This window comes from Rana temporaria, chromosome 6 (assembly GCF_905171775.1).
Source record: "Rana temporaria chromosome 6, aRanTem1.1, whole genome shotgun sequence".
NCBI lineage: Eukaryota > Metazoa > Chordata > Amphibia > Anura > Ranidae > Rana > Rana temporaria.
The window spans coordinates 100101470-100120072 of NC_053494.1; the positions used below are offsets into that span (position 1 = coordinate 100101470).

The 18603-nt window shown below is 42.4% G+C and overlaps 1 protein-coding gene across 2 annotated transcripts in view; it reads right to left on the minus strand.

Annotated features, from left to right (window-relative positions):
* The window catches only part of CAVIN2 (caveolae associated protein 2), a 46817-nt gene extending 28971 nt beyond the window's left edge, over positions 1-17846 (minus strand). Inside the window, exons 1-2 of one of the 2 annotated variants that reach the window (XM_040357080.1) lie at positions 17172-17846; positions 16381-16395 (exon numbers count right to left, since the gene is read on the minus strand). In XM_040357080.1, coding sequence (XP_040213014.1) covers positions 16381-16395; positions 17172-17654 — 498 coding nt within the window. In that variant the 5' untranslated portion in view covers positions 17655-17846. Of the gene's footprint in view, positions 1-16380; positions 16396-17156 lie in introns of both variants that reach the window. The other variant, XM_040357079.1, reaches the window with a different exon arrangement.
* Between the last annotated feature and the right edge of the window lie 757 nt (positions 17847-18603).

The window sequence follows — 18603 nt, forward strand, 5'->3', positions numbered from 1 at the left end:
AGGTCTTACTAAGACCCCTTTCACACTGGAGGCGTTTTTCAGGCGCTTTAGCACTAAAAATAGCGCCTATAATGCACCTGAAAAAAGCCTCAGCTGCAATCCCAGTGCTTTCACACTGGGGATCTGCGCTGGCAGGATGTCAAGAAAAGTCCTGCCAGCAGCTTCTTTGCAACGCTTTAGGAGAGGTGATGTTAACCCCGGCTTCAGAATTGTGATGAGAGAAGCTGATTTATTGGCTGCACGGATCAAATCCTCTCCCCTCTCCACTGAACACAAGGGGAAAGATATCGTGGCGGCAGCGCCCAGGTGGCCATTTTGTTGGAGCGAGCTTCTACAGAGCCAAACATTCCCGATTTTTCTGGACAAAAAAGGCAAAATCCCGAATCGGGACAGCTGCCAATCGGGACGAGGGTCCCAAAATCGGGATTGTCCCGGGAAAATCGGGACTGTTGGCAACTATGCACTGTATAGCATGCAAATTGCAATATTAAAACAGCACTAATGCAACAATACTTTCATTTAAAAATATTCTACAATAAACACATAGGATATAAATCCACTTTATGTGCATCAAGTGCCTTTACAAACCCAAATATTATCATTTAAAAGGAGCTGTGACAGCATAACTTGTGCAGAGAGCAGTGCTGTAGGAAGGATAACACACTACTGGCTGCCCTCTCACCCTCCAGTCTTAGCTGTGCTGTACAAGGGCTGTAAAAGACTCTTTTATATCTGCTTGGAGTTTGGTTTCATACACTGCAGCTAAATCACAGCTGTAGTATTTGCTTGGCACCCAAAGCATCCACCGTGATCATGCAGTGGTAATAACTGTCACCCACTATGTGGTCATTGCAGTCCATTTAATACTCACCACAAGCACGAAGCACAATGCAGAACCACATGATGCAGTCCCAGTGATTCACATCACTCATCTACTCCAACAACAGATCCAGCACTTCAAAGCCTGCCAGCTTAGAAAATAATGCATAGCCCTGGGCAACAATGACATATACTGCACAGTGGTGAATGCAGCTGCGAAGCAATGTACTGTATAAGAATAAGACAATGAACTAAGATCAAAGTCTAAAATAAGAGTACTGAAAAATCAAATAAGCAGTGTGCAAGTTTAAAACTATAAAAAGTATGCTGGTATTCAAAAGATGTATGAAAACTAGGAGCAGAACAATGCAGCTCAGTCTTATCCTGGGTTGGGCCTATGTGCACAAAAGGAATGTAAAATATTTAGAGCGGGGTTTACACCACATACAGAAATGTGACAGGAGTCCAAGTATTTCCTAGTTCATGGAGAAACAGCTCAAAAAAATACTTGCCACAAATGACATTTACACAACCAACAGCCAGACCAAAAATGTTCATTAGCAGAGTTGTTATTAGAAACAATGGTACACTGTCATAGTTGCAAACATATAGAAAAAAATTATAGGGACACTTTTTTGGCTGTAGACGGAGTCTTATTATAATTAGGGGCGGGCATGCGTTTGTAGGCGTGACATAGGAAAAAATAAAAATGTACATGGTTTATGTGAAAAAGTGGGTGTGGCTTAAATGGGCGTGGCTCAAATTGGGTGTGGCTAAAGTCTCAGATGAATGAGGGATGGAGAGGGAGAGAAGGAAAGAGGGATGGACGGACAGCAGGCCCAGATCCTACACCACAATAGAAATATGTGTATACCATAGTTTAACAATCAGCAGATAAAGATACTCCAAACACCTGGTGTTGGCGCTTCAATCATCATGGCACCATGGTTGTTATGGTGTCAAGATGATTGAAGCGCATTATTTCTATTATTACATTATAATATAGAATGAAATCATTCAGCTCACCATAATGCTGAATCAGTGGGACCCCTGAGCGTGTCACCTGCCACGTTGCCTGCCACCAGATGCCATCAGGTGCCCCCAGCAGAGTCCATCCATACATCAGGTTCCCCAAAGCAGAGTCCGTCCTTACATCAGGTGCCCCCAGCAGAGTCCGTCCTTACATCAGGTGTCACCTCTAGAGGCCGTCCTTACATTAGGTGCCCCCAGCAGAGTCCCTCGTTACATTAGGTGTCACCAGCAGAGTCCGTCCTTACATCAGTGTCCCAAGCAGAGGCATAGTTACCCCCCTGTACATAGATACCCCCTCCCCTAGTTATTCCCCTGTACATAGTTTCCCAAGCAGAGCCATAGTTACCCCCCTGTACATAGATACCCCCCTCCCCCTAGTTACCCCCTGTACATAGTACCCCCCCTGTTTATAGTTACCCTCCTGTACATAGTTACCCCCTGTACATAATAACCACCCTGTACATAGTAACCCCCCTGTACATAGTTACCCCCCCGTACATACATATTAACCCCCCTGTACATAGTTACCCCCCTGTACATAGTTGCCCCCTGTACATACATAGTTACCCCCCTGTACTTAGTTACCCCCTGTATTTAGTTACCCCCCTGTACATAGTAACTCCCGCTGTACAAGTTACTATCCCCCTGTACATAATGGTTACATCGCTGGCCGAGAGGGACAAGGGCAGAGCAAAACAAACTCCACGAGCTGTGTGTTCAGTGGAGAGGGGAGGGGTCGATCAACAGCTAACCCGGCTTTAGAATTGTGATGAGCGAAGATGATACATTGGCTGCTTGGATTGTGCCCTTTCCCCTCTCCACTGAACACAAGGGGAAAGATATCGCGCCGGTGGCGCCCAGGCGGCGCCCAGGCGGCCATTTTGTTGGCCATTTTTTCCTTTAGAAATTTAATTTTGCTGTGCTACTGTAATAAACATCGGAAAGATGCGCTACTTTACAGGCAGACTAAGGGGACCCCCAGGCACAATATTTAAAGGAATAGTTAATTTTTGTTTCACTTTAAGCATTATTAAAATCACTGTTCCTGAAAAAAAAAATTTTTTTGCATTGATACATGACCCCTGGGCAGTACCCAGGTCCCCATACACTTTTGTATGGCAATAACTTGCATATAAGCCTATAAAATGAGCACTTTCGATTTTTCATGTTCGTGCCCTGGGGGGTGTTCGGCTCATCGCTACTTACTGGTGATGTTGCCCCTGCACAAGCGCTCTAACAAGCACTGTGTCATAGCTATAACATGTGACGAGAAGCTGCACTTCAGGAGCCACGGTCAGAGACTACTGATAGAGCAGCAGAGAAGGGGTGAGGGGAGCAGCAGTGAGCAGCCAGAAAGGCACAGAATCTGACATGGAAGTGTTGGATTCCTTACATTTTTCTTGGCATATTTAATCCTGCAGTTCTGAAATAAAAGCATTACCCGAAGGCAACACGTGTATTAAAACCCAGCTACAGGAATTAGAGAAAAACCTACGCTTGCAGTGATGCTCCCCATGTTGAAAGGGTTCAATGCCCTTTCTGTGTAGGGGTACAAGAAAAAAGAGTAAAGGCTTACTGTACTATGCAGTAAAGCTTGGTCTCTCGAGTTTTGTGGCTGGCCCCCCTGCAGCCTCCTCTCTAAAGTCTTCCTGGTCTCGGTCACATGCTCTCAACCACCAGGTGCAATAGAGGGTTACTACCCCTGCATTGTACGTGTTGACATTGAGGGATTGGGGAGAAGAGGAAAGCACTGGAGCTAAGGGATAGGGTAAGTAACAAAGCCTGTTTCTGTATCCTTATACATAACAAGGGCCCCCTAGACATATGGGAGGACCCCATTGCAATATTCAATATGCTGATAAAGTTCCTTAAAGTAGATGTATTCCTCATGAATCTCCATAGATCATTGTGTATTCTCATCATTAAAGTTGAGGTTCACCCGGAAATACCATTTTTACCCTTAGATTCATGCTCATTTTGTCTAGGGGAATCGGCTAGTTGTTTTAAAATCGAAGCTGTACTTACCGTTGTAGAGAGCGATCTTCTCCGCCGCTTCCGGGTATGGGCTGCGGGACTGGGCGTTCCTATTTTGATTGACAGTCTTCCGACAGCCGCATCCATCGCGTCACGATTTTCCGAAAATAGCCGAACGTCGGTGTGCAGGCGCCGTATAGAGCCGCACCGACGTTCGGCTTCTTTCAGCTACTCGTGACGCGATGGATGCGACCGTCGGAAGCCTGTCGGAAGACTGTCAATCAAGAAGGAACGCCCACTCCCGAAGACCCATACCCGGAAGCGGCGGAGAAGATCGCTCTCTACAACGGTAAGTACTGCTCGGATTTTAAAACAACTAGCCGATTCCCCTAGACAAAATGAGCACCAATCTACGGGTAAAACATTTTTTATGGGTGAACTCCCGCTTTAAGTAATGAGCCCACAGCAGTAAGTACAATTAAAGGGGTTGTAAAGGTTCGTTTTTTATTTTCTAAATATGTTCCTTAAAGCTAGAGCATTGTTGGTTCACTTACCTTTTCCTTCCATTTCCCTTCTAATTTTTTTTTCTTTGTCTGAATTTCTCACTTCCTGTTCCTCCTCAGTAAGCTTGCCCCTATCATCCGAGCCGTTCTGGCTGGGGGTTAGTCAGCGTGCTCGCCCCCCTCCCTTGAGACTACATCCCTGAGGGAGACGCTGTGAACCGCAGTGTCTCCCTGCAGGGATGTAGTTCCAAGGGAGAGGGCGAGCATGCTGACTAACACCCAGCCAGAACGGCTCGGATGATGGGGGCAAGCTTACTGAGGAGGAACAGGAAGTGAGAACGCCATCAAGAGCAAGTCCATACATGCTGCAGTAAACATTCAGTGGCACATGGTTGTGTACACACCATTTGGTCCCTAATGAAACTAATAATCTGCTTCATTCATTGCATGACCAACATTTGGCAAATGCAGCATATTATCGGCACACACAAAACTGTACATTCACTTACTGTATTTATTGGCGTATAACACTCACTTTTTTACCCTGAAAATAGAGGGTAAACTGTGCCTGCGTGTTATACGCAGGGGGCTTTGAAACGTTTTTTCCCTGAAACTTCCCTCTTAAAGTTAGGGTGCGTGTTATACGCCTGTGCGTGTTATACGCCGATAAATACGGTACATAGTTGCACATTCACTCACTCCCTTTCCTTTTCTGTAGCTCTCTCTAAACTGGGAAATTCTCATGGCAAAAGTTAAACTAGGATTTACAGACCAAAAATGGACATACGTACGATAAAAGGCTGATTAATGTTTCCACTTTTAGACTGCATTTCCCTCTATAATCTTTAGCAGATAATATTAATATTTAGTGAAACCTAAAAGTCAGAACTTTATGGAAAATATTTCATGACCAATTAATTGTAATAGTATTTTCACTGTGTTTAGTGCAAGTTTTATTTAAAAATTTTAAATTTCTATTTTGTTTAACACTGAACTCAATTAATATAGCTGACTTACAATAACACATACAAAGTACTCAAGTGTGTTTATATACATACATAGGCGTGCGCAGCCTATTGCATTAGGGTGTGCACCCCCAAAGCGCAAACACATACGTGAATATACAGTATATACACGCACATTATATTGTCAAATGTATCGGGACCCTTGCCTTTACACACACATGAACTTTAATGTCATCCCAGTCTTAGTCCATAGGGTTCCATATTGAGTTGGCCCACCCTTTTGCTTAGAATGAAGATCACGATTCTCTCACGAATCTCAAAAAAATGCATGGTGCTTTTGTTAGCATGCATTTTTGTGATTTTTTTTTTATTTTATTTACATACACAGAGTATGTACCTTGCTGCAGAACAGCCTATTAATTTGAGAATGAACTGCCTGCCACCCCTCAATAGCACCAAAGTGCATTTTTGTGATTTTTTTTATTTACAATATATATATATATATATATATATATATATATATATATATATATATATATATATATATATATATATATATATATATATATATATATATATATATATATATATATATATATAAATGTGTGTAAATAAAAAAAATCACAAAAATAAAAATGCATGCTAACAAAAGCACCATGCATTTTGATGCAGCGGCATTATAAAAAATAAAATAAAAAAAAGGCCCATGCACTTTGGTGCTATTGAGGAGTGGCAGGACAGGCAGTTCATTCTCAAATTAATAGGCTGTTCTGCAGCAAGGCACATACTCTGATGCATCGCATAGATGTGAAGTTGAACCTTTAAAACAGTCAGGAGGCCGAGGGGCACCAACAAACCCAAATTTTCAAAAAATCATTTGTCATTCGGACAGAAAGTGAGGTGCAATCTTCTGAACAGATGCACACAGACAGCAAAACAAATGTTACAGGGGTGATAACCCTTCTCTAGGTTTTCCAAAAAGCTTAAAAAATTGATTTTATGGCTGGAGCTACACTTTAAAAAAGTACCAGTTCAAAATTACAAACAGATTCTACTTAACAACAAACCTACAGTCCCTGTCTTGTTTGTACCACCTGTATACTGCTGTTAAAAGTATATAGGGCCAAAAGGGCTTGTAATGACCTGGGGGGAGGGGGGCGGTTCGGAAACCCATGCTATTTTTCTCAATGATTTTCATCCATATTGCAGGGACCAAACATTACATTAAAGCCGCAAGCAGTCTTAAATTACTTTTTTCTTATAGTAACACCCAGCAGGTACAATATTTAAAGGCATTTTTCATTTTTTTTTCACTTTAAGCATCATTAAAATCACTGCTCCAGAAAAAATGACAGTTTTCAAAACTTTTCTTTCCATTGATACATGTTCCCTGGGGCAAGACCGGGTTCTCAAACCTGTTTTACGACAATAACTTGCATGTTAGCCTTTAAAACAAGCACTTTTGAATTTGAACGTTCGAGTCCCATAGACTTCAATGGGGTTCTAAAAGTTTGCGCGAACGTTCGGTCCGTTCGAAGGTTCTGGTGCGAACTGAACGGGGGGTGTTCGGCTCATCCCTACTGTCCACAAGGTTTCAGAGTGTGTCTATGGGAATGTTTGACCATTGTTCCAGAAGCGCATTTGTGAGGTCAGAGACTGATGTTGGACGATGTTGGCTCACAGTCTCCACTCTAATTCATCCCAAAGGTGTTCTATCGGGTTGAGGTCAGGAGTCTGTGCAGGCCAGTTCATGTCTTTATGGACCTTGCTTTGTGCACTGGTCCAAATTATTTGGTGGAGGGGAGATTATGGTGTGCGGTTGTTTTTCAGGGGTTGGGCTTGGCTTCTTAGTTCCAGTGAAGGGAACTTTTTAGGCGTCATATGAAGATATATATCTTTTCAATTTTGGATACAGTAGAAAATAGTTACATTTCTTTTTTAGATTTTTGCTATCTGTGTCCTGTTGGAGAAATATCACTTTACTCATGCAAACGTGGGTGTTGGGTACACACGATCGGTTCGTCTGATGAAAACGGACCGATGGACCGTTTTCATCAGACGAACCGATCGTGTGTGGGCCCCATCAGTTTTTTTTCTATCGGTGAAAAAAAATAGAACCTGTTTTAAAATTTTCGTATGGTTAAAAAAACGATAGAAAAAAACGATCGTCTGTGGGGAAATCCATCGGTCAAAAATCCACGCATACTCAGAATCAAGTCAACGCATGCTCCGAAGCATTGAACTTCATTTTTCTCAGCACGTCGTTGTGTTTTACGTCACCGCGTTGGACACGATCGGATTTTTAACCGATGGTGTGTAGGCAAGACTGATGAAAGTCAGCTTCATCGGATATCTGATGAAAAAATCCATCGGTTCGTTTTTATCTGATGAACCGATCGTGTGTACAAGGCATTAGAGAGTGCTTTGGTATGAGACATCTTTAATTTTTCCCCCTTGATGACGCAGCAGTGTTTTCATTTACTTTCAGTGCTGGGAGCCTCTTGATAAAAACTATCTGTGTCAGAACCACAAGTGTAGCAGGAGGAAGTAAGGCTCCATTCACACTTGGCAATTTGGAATTGAGTTAGGATCGCCAAGATCGCCAAATTGAGTGGCAATTGCTGCAAAATGCCTTCATCATTCCTTCTAAATTGCTGCGCAAACATGGGGCAGAATCACGCTGCAATCGTGTCAAAGTGTGCTTTTTTAAAGCACAGAAATAGTACTGCCATCAACTTCCCTCATTTGCTCACTTTTAGTCTGGTATATTCAATTGAAAGTGTTTTGTTGATAAGTGCAAATAATATGTGATCTTAACAGAAATCTTGTCAGCTGATGACTTCCTGTGCTCTGCTTGTGCTTGACTGTTATCAGTTATATTGTTATTGAGGATAACAGGATGACGGTGATCTATATATCTATATTATAGACAAGAGTAATGAGGTGGGGAGTTTCTAGTAGTCCTGTTTGTGTTGTCCTCATACAGTGGGGTGGGTGAGATTTCTCATCCTAGGACTAGACGTGTATTACTGGCAGATACACCATGTAAAATCCCAAGCTGCGCTGCCTGTGTCTATAGACCCGACTTGGCCCTACTCCCCTTCTACTTTTTGTACAGTTGGCCCTACTCCCCCTGCTCCTTTGTCACAGTATTTGATAGACAGCAGCAGAAGCCAATGGCACAGCGTTGGATCGAGATTGGGCTCAGGTCAATATAAGACCCCTTTAACACCGGGGCGTTTTTCAGGCGCTTTAGCGCAAAAAAAAAACGCCTGTAAAGCGCCTGAAAAAAGCTGCATCTGCAATCCCAATGTGAAAGCCAGAGTGCTTTCACCAGCGTTTTTCTGGGCGCTGGCAGTGTGAAAGGGCTCTGAAAGCACTCTGGCCACTTCACTTTGGGATTGCAGATGAGGCTTCTTTCAGGCACTTTACAGGCGCTTGTTTTTATGCCAAAGAGCTGAAAAAAGCCCCAGTGTAAAAGGGGTCTTAGGGGAAGGGCTAGGTAGGTACTGATCACAGAAGGTTTTTTACCTTAATGTGGAGAATACATTAAGGTAAACAACCTTAAGCCTTTGGAACCACTTTAGGCCTCTTTCACACTGATGCACTTTAAAAACTGCCAGAAAAACTGAGCGCTTTTGAAGAGCTTTCAATTAATTTCAATGGAGAGGGTGCTCTGTCATCGCATTGCCCCAGTGTGAAAGCATTCATTGATTTTAATGGAAAAAAGTTTTCATAAGCTTTTCAGGCGCTTTTTTTTGCGTGAAAGTGCCTGAAAAGCGCCTCAGTGTGAAAGTGGTCTTAAAGGATCACTAAAGGAATTTTTTTTTTTAGCTAAATAGCTTCCTTTACCTTACTGCAGTACTGGTTTTATGTCCTCAATGTTTGTTTTTGCTTTGAAGTTGCTGTAATTCTGCTGTGATCTCCACACTTCCTGCTTGTCTGGCTCCTTATAACCACAGTACTGGGAGCTTTTCACGATGGTCTAAGCTGTCATTACTGTGTGTCTAAAACTTAACAGAACCAATCAGATTCATTTTAAAAACAAAACACTGCCCTGGATTTGTTTGTTTTTGTTCTGTGGGTCTCTTTACTTCACAGAAACATGAAACCAGTTTAAAATCGAAAGTGAAACTAGAGGCACATTATATGATTGACTTTAATCTATTTTTAATCATTTTTAAAAGGAATCAGTTAACTTTTATGTCTCTATACCTTGTAAACAGTCATTTCAGCAAAAAAAATGTTTTCCTTTAGTGACCCTGTAATCTACTTTGGGACCCGCTCTTTTCTTAAAGTGGAAGTCCATTCAAAAACTAAAATCCCTGCATCTATAGACACCAGGGATCTAACACTAACCTCTGTATCCCTGTAAAGAAAAAATTATTATACATAGCTTTTTGGAAGCCGATCTCAATTCCAAATTGCTCTGACCAGATCCCATGCTGAGCTGTCAGCCACGACTTCTCTGTGTAGGCGGGTCTAGAGGAGACAGAGGACAACGGAAGCCCCATAGCAATTCTATGGATGATGTCACTTGCCTGACATTTCACAGCCGTTGTCGTCCACCGCTGGAGATCGGGTCGGAGTGGGTCAGATCGGCTGCCAAAAAGGTATGTATACTCATCTTTTCTTTACAGGGATAGAGAGGTTAGTGTTAGATCCCTGGTGTCCATAGATGCAGGGATTTTAGATTTTGCGTGGACTTCCACTTTAAATTCTTACAGGGATAGGTACTGATGTACAGGAAGTGATGGGCAATCTGCAACAGACTCAGAAAGCAGTATTTTTTATTTATTTTTTAAAGATATTAGGTAAGAATGGAAAGAACCCCAGTAAGATTTGTATTACTGTCTTTGTCCATGTTGGAAATTTCCCTTTACTTTATGTCCTTGACCTCCGGAAGATTTACCCCCCTTCATCACTAGGCAATTTTTTTGTGAAACGGCATTTATTTAACTGACAATTGCGCGGTCCTGCGACGCTTTACCCAAATAAAATGTGTGTAATTTTTTTCCACAAATAGAGCTTTCCTTTGGTGGTATTTGATCGCGTCTGCTTTTGTATTTTTTTTTTTTGCACTATAAACAAATAATGACCGACAATTTAAAAAATATATATATATATATATATTTTTTTTACTTTCTGCTATAAAACATATCTTATAAATCAAAATTTAAAAATCAAATTTCTTCATAATTGTAGGCCAATAAGTATTCTGCTACATATTTTTGGTAAAAAATCCCATTGAGCGTATATTGATTTGTTTGAGCAAAAGTTATACGTCTACAAACCTTGGTACATATTCTGGAATTTGTATTTATTTTTTATACTAGTAATGGTGACAATAAGTGACTTGTAGTGAGGCTGAGATATTGAGGTGGACAATCAGACAATGACGCTTTTGACACTTTGTGAGAATAACGTGATCAGTGCTAAACATATGCACTGTCACTGTACTAATGACACTGGAAGAGGTTAAACATCTAGGGCAATCAAAGGATTAACTGTGTGCTTAACCAGTGTTTTTGTGTAAACTGTGTGGTGCTTTTACTAAGGGAAGGGATGGTTTTTATTCCCTGCTTTAAAGGAACACAAAATCCATCACTTTCCCCCTGTCTTAACGGAGCTCTGCCTTGTTTACATAGGCAGAGCTCCTTTCTTTGTCTCTGCCTGACGATCGGCGGGTCCTGGCAGACATCCATTTCCTGGCACCTGCAGATCGGCTTCTGCTGTGAGTAATCACAACCCCTAGGCGAAAGTGCAGAATCACATATATACAGTATGTATGATTCTCCACAGAACTGCCGCCCTGTAGAATTAGATCTGCTATAGGGAAGTGGTTAAAGCATATCTAAACATAAATTTATTATATTTCAGCTCAATATGATGTATTAATTACTATGCTTCAGTTTTTTTCCCCTCCTTTATTATCACGTCTGATCCTGTCAGTAACACATGTTCTGTACTGCGTCTATAAAGGAATAGCGCTGTCTCCATAGGCTGCTCTTCAGGTTTGGACCACCAAACCTCCACCTCTCCTCGTCTCCATTACATAGGGAGGATGTGATTCACAGATGAGAGCTGGCTAAGCTGATAACTTTGTTTAAAATATCTTTTCAGTGCACAGGAAGGAACAAGAACACTGGAATTCTGGCAAGATCAGCTGGTATTTTTACTTATTATGCTGGAAATGTGTTTAGCCTGATAAAAAGAAAACAAATACAGCCACCAAATTCAAGGACTAATAAGCTGCACCTATTCACAAAAAGACTAAGGCCCCTTTCACACATGTGGACTGTATGTCCGCTTTTTCATCCATCCGTTTACAGATGAAAAAGGGACATACATTGATCCCTATGAGATAGCAGGTGTCAGCGGATGAACATCCGCTAACACCCAATCTCATCCGGGTCCGCAATCCTCCGATTCTGCAGACGGAGAAAAACCCGATTTTTCCATCCATCATCGGATCGGGTGAACACGGACAGACGGTCCGTGTTCATCGGATCCCCCCATGGAGGATGTGCGGGGACCACCCTGTCATCCGCCGGTTCAGTGGGGATTAACGGAGCGATCCCTGCTAGGCAAGCGGAGGTTCACGGGGCGGATCATCATGTCCCGGGTGAAAGGGCCTTAAAGAAGAAATGAAAAGAGAAGGGCAACTTAATTTAAAAGATATTCTGTATGCGCATGTTTGTAGGTTAAAGCGGAGGTCCACCTAAAAAAATAAATAATAAAAGCCAGCAGCTACAAATACTGCAGCTGCTGACTTTTAATATATAGACACTTACCTGTCCAGGGCGCCTGCGATGTCAGCAGTCGAAGTCGATCTGTCACTCGGCTCTCGTCTGCTGCGGCCGCCATCCTCGGTCAGGGATTACGGAAGCCTTGTGGCTTCACTTTCTGATTCCCTACTGCACATATGTGAGTCGCGCTGCATGTCCTCACTGGTCCCTGCTGTCTTCTAGGACCTGTGTGTCTCCCAGAAGACAGCGGGGGAGGACAGAATAGGCGCCAGTAGTGGTGTGGGTCACCTCGATCACTGCAGTGATCTATGCCTGGAAGTGGGAGCAATTAAATGTATTACACAGGTATCTGCTCCCTCCTCCCCCTGAAAGGTGCCAAATGTGAAACCGAATGGGGGGGGGGGTCCAAAAAGTGGAAGTTCCGTTTTCGGGTGGAACTCCACTTTAAGGTGTTTTGTGTTAAGCAGCCTATTCAATTTGAATGGACTGTCAATGTGCCAAACACAAGAAAAAAATGCACCTGCATTACTTTTGACAATGTAGAGCACTACAATTCGCAGCACATTCACATTTGTGTGTTGTATTATGCAATCATGCAAGTGCTTTTTTTATATGTGTATACAAAGCTTTTTTTCTCAGAAAATAGGTGCAGGAACTCAACCACGACCCCGTTCAGATTTCATAAACAGTAGAAGGGTCTTAAAGGGGCATTAAATACCAGGATTGCATTACATACAGAGTGCAGAGTTTAGGGGGTTACACACAGAGTGCAGAGCTGTCACTAAACACAGAAACCAGACTTCTGTGTTTACAAGTGATTGTGGTGAGCAGGCACCAAAGGGTCTGAGCCAAAGGTGGTGGAACTGAGTTCCCCCAAGTTCCCCCTGAAAAAAAGCCCTGTGTGTATACATTCAGAATGAACAGTAAGGCACTGCAACCCACACATACTCACAACACATACATTTAGAATTAGTGAACTGAATACATTTATCCTTAGATCTGACTCATCCCTCCTGCCCACAGTCCTTCTCCCTCGGATGTCCCTACATGCATGTTTTTCTCTTAATTATATATTATACCTCCTTTAAGATCGGCAGTGTTATGTAGGATTTTCTTACTTGTTGCCATAGCTGAACATGTTGCACCCTAAATACAGGCTTAAAGGGGTTGTAAAGCCTCAAGGTTTTTCACCTTAATGCATTCCATGCATTAAGGTAAATAAAACTTATGTGCTGCAGCCCATCGCCCCCCCCCCCCTCCAAGACCCCCTTCCCTTTTTCTTACCTCAGCCCAATTTGAACCAGCGTTGTGCACGAATGCAGCAGCTCCAGCCGCCATTGGCTCCTGCTGCTGTTGATCAAATCCAGTGACACGGGAGTGGGGGGCGGGGGCCGACACCCTCTGCCTGTGTCAATGGACGCAGGACAATGGGCAAAAGCGGCTTTTTGTGGGAGGCACCCGATGAAGAGGAGGGGCCTAGAGCGCCAGTGGGGAACCCCAGAAAAGGAAGATCAGAGCAAGTATAGGCACGTTTGTTATTTTTATATATATAAAAAAAAAGGGATTACAACCCCTTTAACATGTTCAAAAGGTGAACATATCCTTTAATATTGGCCAAATGCATGAACATTTTGTTGCTACAATCAGATTTCAATCACTAACGTTACTTTCAAGATAGCGAAAGGCAGAAAATGAACAAAAATACCTTTTTAGGTGGCACCGTGACTTTTTGATCCACTTCTACTCTATTTGTGATTATTTGGTCACATCATGGAATATGACTATAGGCCACCAAATTGTCTTATCTATGATGAGCATAACTCCTTAAGTTTAATGATTATTATATGCATATTTGTAGAAACTCTAATCAGCCTAATTTTTCACCTAATATCAGAATAGTTTAGTTAATAGCCCATACTAACATATGGTACATTAAATAAGTGCACCTTTCAATAGACCGGGTTCCCAATGAAATACGTGATAACTGTGTGTATACTGTAGGTACCCTTCATTGTGTTACTTCATACTGCAGCTAATATAAAGATAGTACACACTGTTATTGAAAAATCAGCATCAGCTTATTACAGTTTACCAAAGTCTAGGAAATCATGCTTAGATTGCATTTTTATTAGTTCCGCTATCGACTTTAATAACCATTTATGGGAAATGAGATTTGTAGGAAGCCATTGCTGACGCTCCTTCCGAAAATACTGGCTGACTGGTTGTCATTGTAACCCAATAATTGTCAATACTTTGAGTCATTGACCTGGGATAAGCACAAGATCAGGAATTCTGACATCACTGACTTTCCTTGCTGCATGCTTGTTCCAGACCACTAAAGCCTCGTACACACGATCGGAATTTCCGATGGAAAAAGTGAGACGGATTTTTTCCATCGGAAATTCCGACCGTGTGTATGCCCCAGCGGAGTAATTCCGACCGTGTGTATGCCCCATCGGAGTAATTCCATCGGAAATTCCGATTAATTCAATCAGAGTTTAGATAGAGAACATGTTCTCTTTTACTCCGGTGGAATTCCGTCTAAAATTCCGATGTGATTTTGGTTGGCACAAAGGTCCGATCGTGTGTATGGGGCTTAACACAGAAAGATATGAAAGCAGTGGTAGCCAGGCAATTTTACACGGTAAGCAATGATAGTCCTTATGTTTCTCTCAGTACAAGTTTCCTTGTGGATATTCTGCAGGTCATTCCTTCCCTGGCATTTGGGAAATACAGTTTTTGCCAAAAGACCACACCCCTTCAGCCATGTATGGTTTCAACCCTACAAAAAAAGTCTTAATATTATTTTGAACTATGCAGCCTAGTAGAACGTGTCATAGTAGATAATAACTTACTTTGCTGTACTATGATAATCTTTTATCAGGTTTGTAGCGCAAAAGGAAAATCTCTACCATATATAGATATATTATATTATTTTGTATATTTAGGAGAAGTTACCCATGGCTCCATAGGTGTGCACAGCCTATTGCATTAGGGTGTGCACCCCAAAGCTCAAACACACATGTGTGTGTACATACAGTATACTGATGGTTTCAGTAGGGCAGTGGACAGTGTTGGTAGCTTTTATTTTTATTTTATTTATTACAATTTTTTTTAGGAGCCCTGTTAGGGGGTTTTGGTGATTAAACAGGGGAAATCTGCACCACACAGGGTGATTAGGGTGTGCCCAAGCACACCTGGCACCATAGGTGTGCGCAGCCTATTGCATTAGGGTGTGCACCCCAAAGCCCAAACACACCCTACCGATCGCTCATGGTGCTCATTCAGAAAGGGAAGGGGCCAGTAAATTACATATTTACTGGCCCCTTTCCCACTTCTAAAACATTCCAGCAGCAACAGCCGATAGGAGAGGAGGGAAGCTGGCAGCACTGCGGGGGGGAAAGATGGGAGCGAGGGCAGTAGAGGAAATCTGTACTGCACAGGGTGATTAGGGTGTGCCTGGGCACACCCTGTGCGCACGCCTATGCCTGGCACACCCTGTGAGCACGCATATGCACGGCTCTCTGATCATAAACCAGGTTATTATATAGCTTATTAATGTACAGTTCAGTCTCTGCTAGCCTGCTGGCAATCATAGAAATAGTGACAGCAGAAAAAGACCAAGTAGTCCATCAAGTCTACCTCCTTTTTTTCTTTTTAACCTTTTTGCCTGACTTGTTGACTGAATCTCTAACTCTGCTGAAAGTCTATTCTAAGTATTAACTACTATTTTGGTAAAAAAAAATACAATCTAATGTTCGTTTGTGTTTTTTTTTTTCCTCCTGCTAGTTTGAGGTCATGCCCATGTGTTCTTTATCTTAGCTTCATAGTTCAAAAATGTAATTTAATAATATACTTAATAATTATAAAAGTTTCAATCATGCCCCCTCCCTTCCCCTTCTTTCCTCTAGACTGTACTTATACGTTCCAGCGTTCTCTCCTGATATGTTTTGCAGTCAGTCCAAGCAGCAAGGTGATACTCAGAACTGCCAGAAGAAGGTTTTATAAAGATATAAGGATGTAAGTGCACAGGTCATGTGATTAGATGACACTACTACAGGATACAACTAGTCTCAGATGAAGAATGTAGATATCCCTACATAATATGAAACAACCAGCTGCAGAAGAGTAAAACAGGAGAGGCTTTGTCAGGGTACCAGCTTGTATAAATCATAGCCAGGGTGGAGCTGGAAAAATGAACACATACATGGCGACGTCTGCCCAGCTCTCTGAACATCACCAATCACCTCCAAGTGTAACCTACTTGGAAAATCAGGACTATGAAGTCCAAAGGTCTCCAACCTGGAAAATCAGGACTTAAGTCCAAAGGTCTCCAACCTGGAAAATCAGGACTTTGAAGTCCAAAGGTCTCCAACCTGGAAAATCAGGACGTTGGCCCCTTTCACATGGGTGGACCAATCGGGTCTGCCGGCCATTTTTTCAGACACACCCAATCGGAACCTCCATTATCCTTTATGGAGCAGCGGATTGAAACAGACCTGTCCATTTACACCTGCTCACATCCGATCCGATCTGCTAAAAACAGATGAATCTGTTCCTCATCCGTCTAGCAGATCAGGTCGGGTTGTGTCTGTGTCCGCTCTGCATAAGCGTAGTGGACCCGGACCAGCCATCCGCCATTCTCCGCTGAGCAGGTGGATTCTTCCCCATGTGAAAGGGGATTTTGAAGTCCAAGTGTCACCTACCTTAAAAATTGGGACTTTAAAGTGTAAAGGGGAGATTTACCAAAACTGAAGCACACAGAATCTGGTGTAGATCTGTGTAGAAACCAATCAGCTTCTAGGATTTATTGTTGAAGCTTATTTGGACAAGCTGAAGTTTAAAGCTGATTGGTTACTTTGCAGAGATGCACCAGATTCAGTGTGCTCCAGTTTTAGTAAATTCCCACATGAGTGTCACCTACCTGGAAAATCAGGACTTTGAAGTCAAAGTGTCACCTACCTGGAAAATCAGGACTTTGAAGTCAAAGTGTCACCTACCTGGAAAATCAGGACTTTGAAGTCAAAGTGTCACCTACTTGGAAAATCAGCACTTTGAAGTCAAAGTGTCACCTACCTGGAAAATCAGTACTTTGAAGTCAAAGTGTCACCTACCTGAAAAATCAGGACTTTGAAGTTATTCCTTCTGAGTAGTTGGCTTTGGTTGTTTTCGAGTTTCTTCACTTGCGTTGTCTGCTTGTCCATGCGATCCTTTACTTCCCTCATGTTAGCGCTGACTTTGCGAGACTTTTCCAGAAGTTTGCTGACAGTGTTGCTCGTAGAAGTGTGACTCTTGGACAACTTTGTGACGTCATTCTGAATCCCCTTGATGGAGTTTTCTATGTCGATTTGCCTCTTTTCCATTTTTTGCTGGTTCTCTTGTACTGAGTCCAGCATGTTGACCAGTTTATCTAGCAGGGTGAGAACCGTGATGGCGTTGACCTGGTTGGTGTCTTTGATGGAATCCACTCCATGTTGTTGAGGTGTGGGGCTGGAGCTTGGTGATTCTGCAGGGCTGTGGCTGGGCACCACCAGCTCCTGACTTTCATGCTCACCAGCCTTGTGAAACTCTTCGCTTATGGCATGCTCTAATTGAATTGAATTCTCTTCCATGATTCTGCTGTGATTTAGTCAGATGCCTAACTTTTCTGAGTTGTATTAGAAGGCAAGCCGCAGACCGTCTGCTTGTACAGAATAGTAGGCGATGTACCAGGCTGCAGCAAAACACTCCTAACAACTACATTCCAGCTTCTCTTGTAAGCCTCTGCTCCACCCAGGGGGAGGTGATAGATGAATTATCCAAACTACAAAAGGCTAACTCTCAGATTCAGGGGTGTGTCGCACGCATACCCTCCATCTCAGCCACAAGTCAGGGTTTACATTTTTTCTTTAACTTGTGGAATATCAGTAATGACTTCATGCAGGCAGAAAACTCCCTCTCCTGGGCAGCTGCCAGCTCCTCTTCCCTTAGCTGCAGGGGAAAACTTTTGGCTGGCTGCTGTGATCCACTGGAACACTAAGCATGTTTTTTTCCTGGATGAAGTTATTTTCAGAGAGAAGCATTGTTTGCATTTGCCAGGGGAATAATAACTCATTATGATATGTTTTCACATCTCCATTTCTTTTCACACTACAAGTGCGGGTTAGAAGGCTCACTTTCCCACAGCTCTTTCACTGGAGAGTACTGTTACACTTTAAAGTTTCTTTTTCTTTGTTGTTTTCGTTTTCTCAAGCATTAGACTACTACTATGTTTCCTTAAAGCTAAACTCCGGGCTGACTTTTTATTTTTTATTTGCATTACTATGCATCTCATTTCTTGCCTTTCAGCAATTTCTCCACGTTTCCAAATAAAGATGAGAAACGACCCATGGTAGTAATCATAGGGAGGGCTCTGTCCACTTAAAGGAGTTGTAAAGGAAAACATTTTTTTGCCTAAAATTAATGTCTGCAAGGTAGACAGACAGAATAGTGTAATGATTCTTTTAAAAAACAAGTAAATACCTATTAAATTCCTCCATCTATATCACCTCCGGCATTCTAGTTTCTGTTCTCTCATTCACT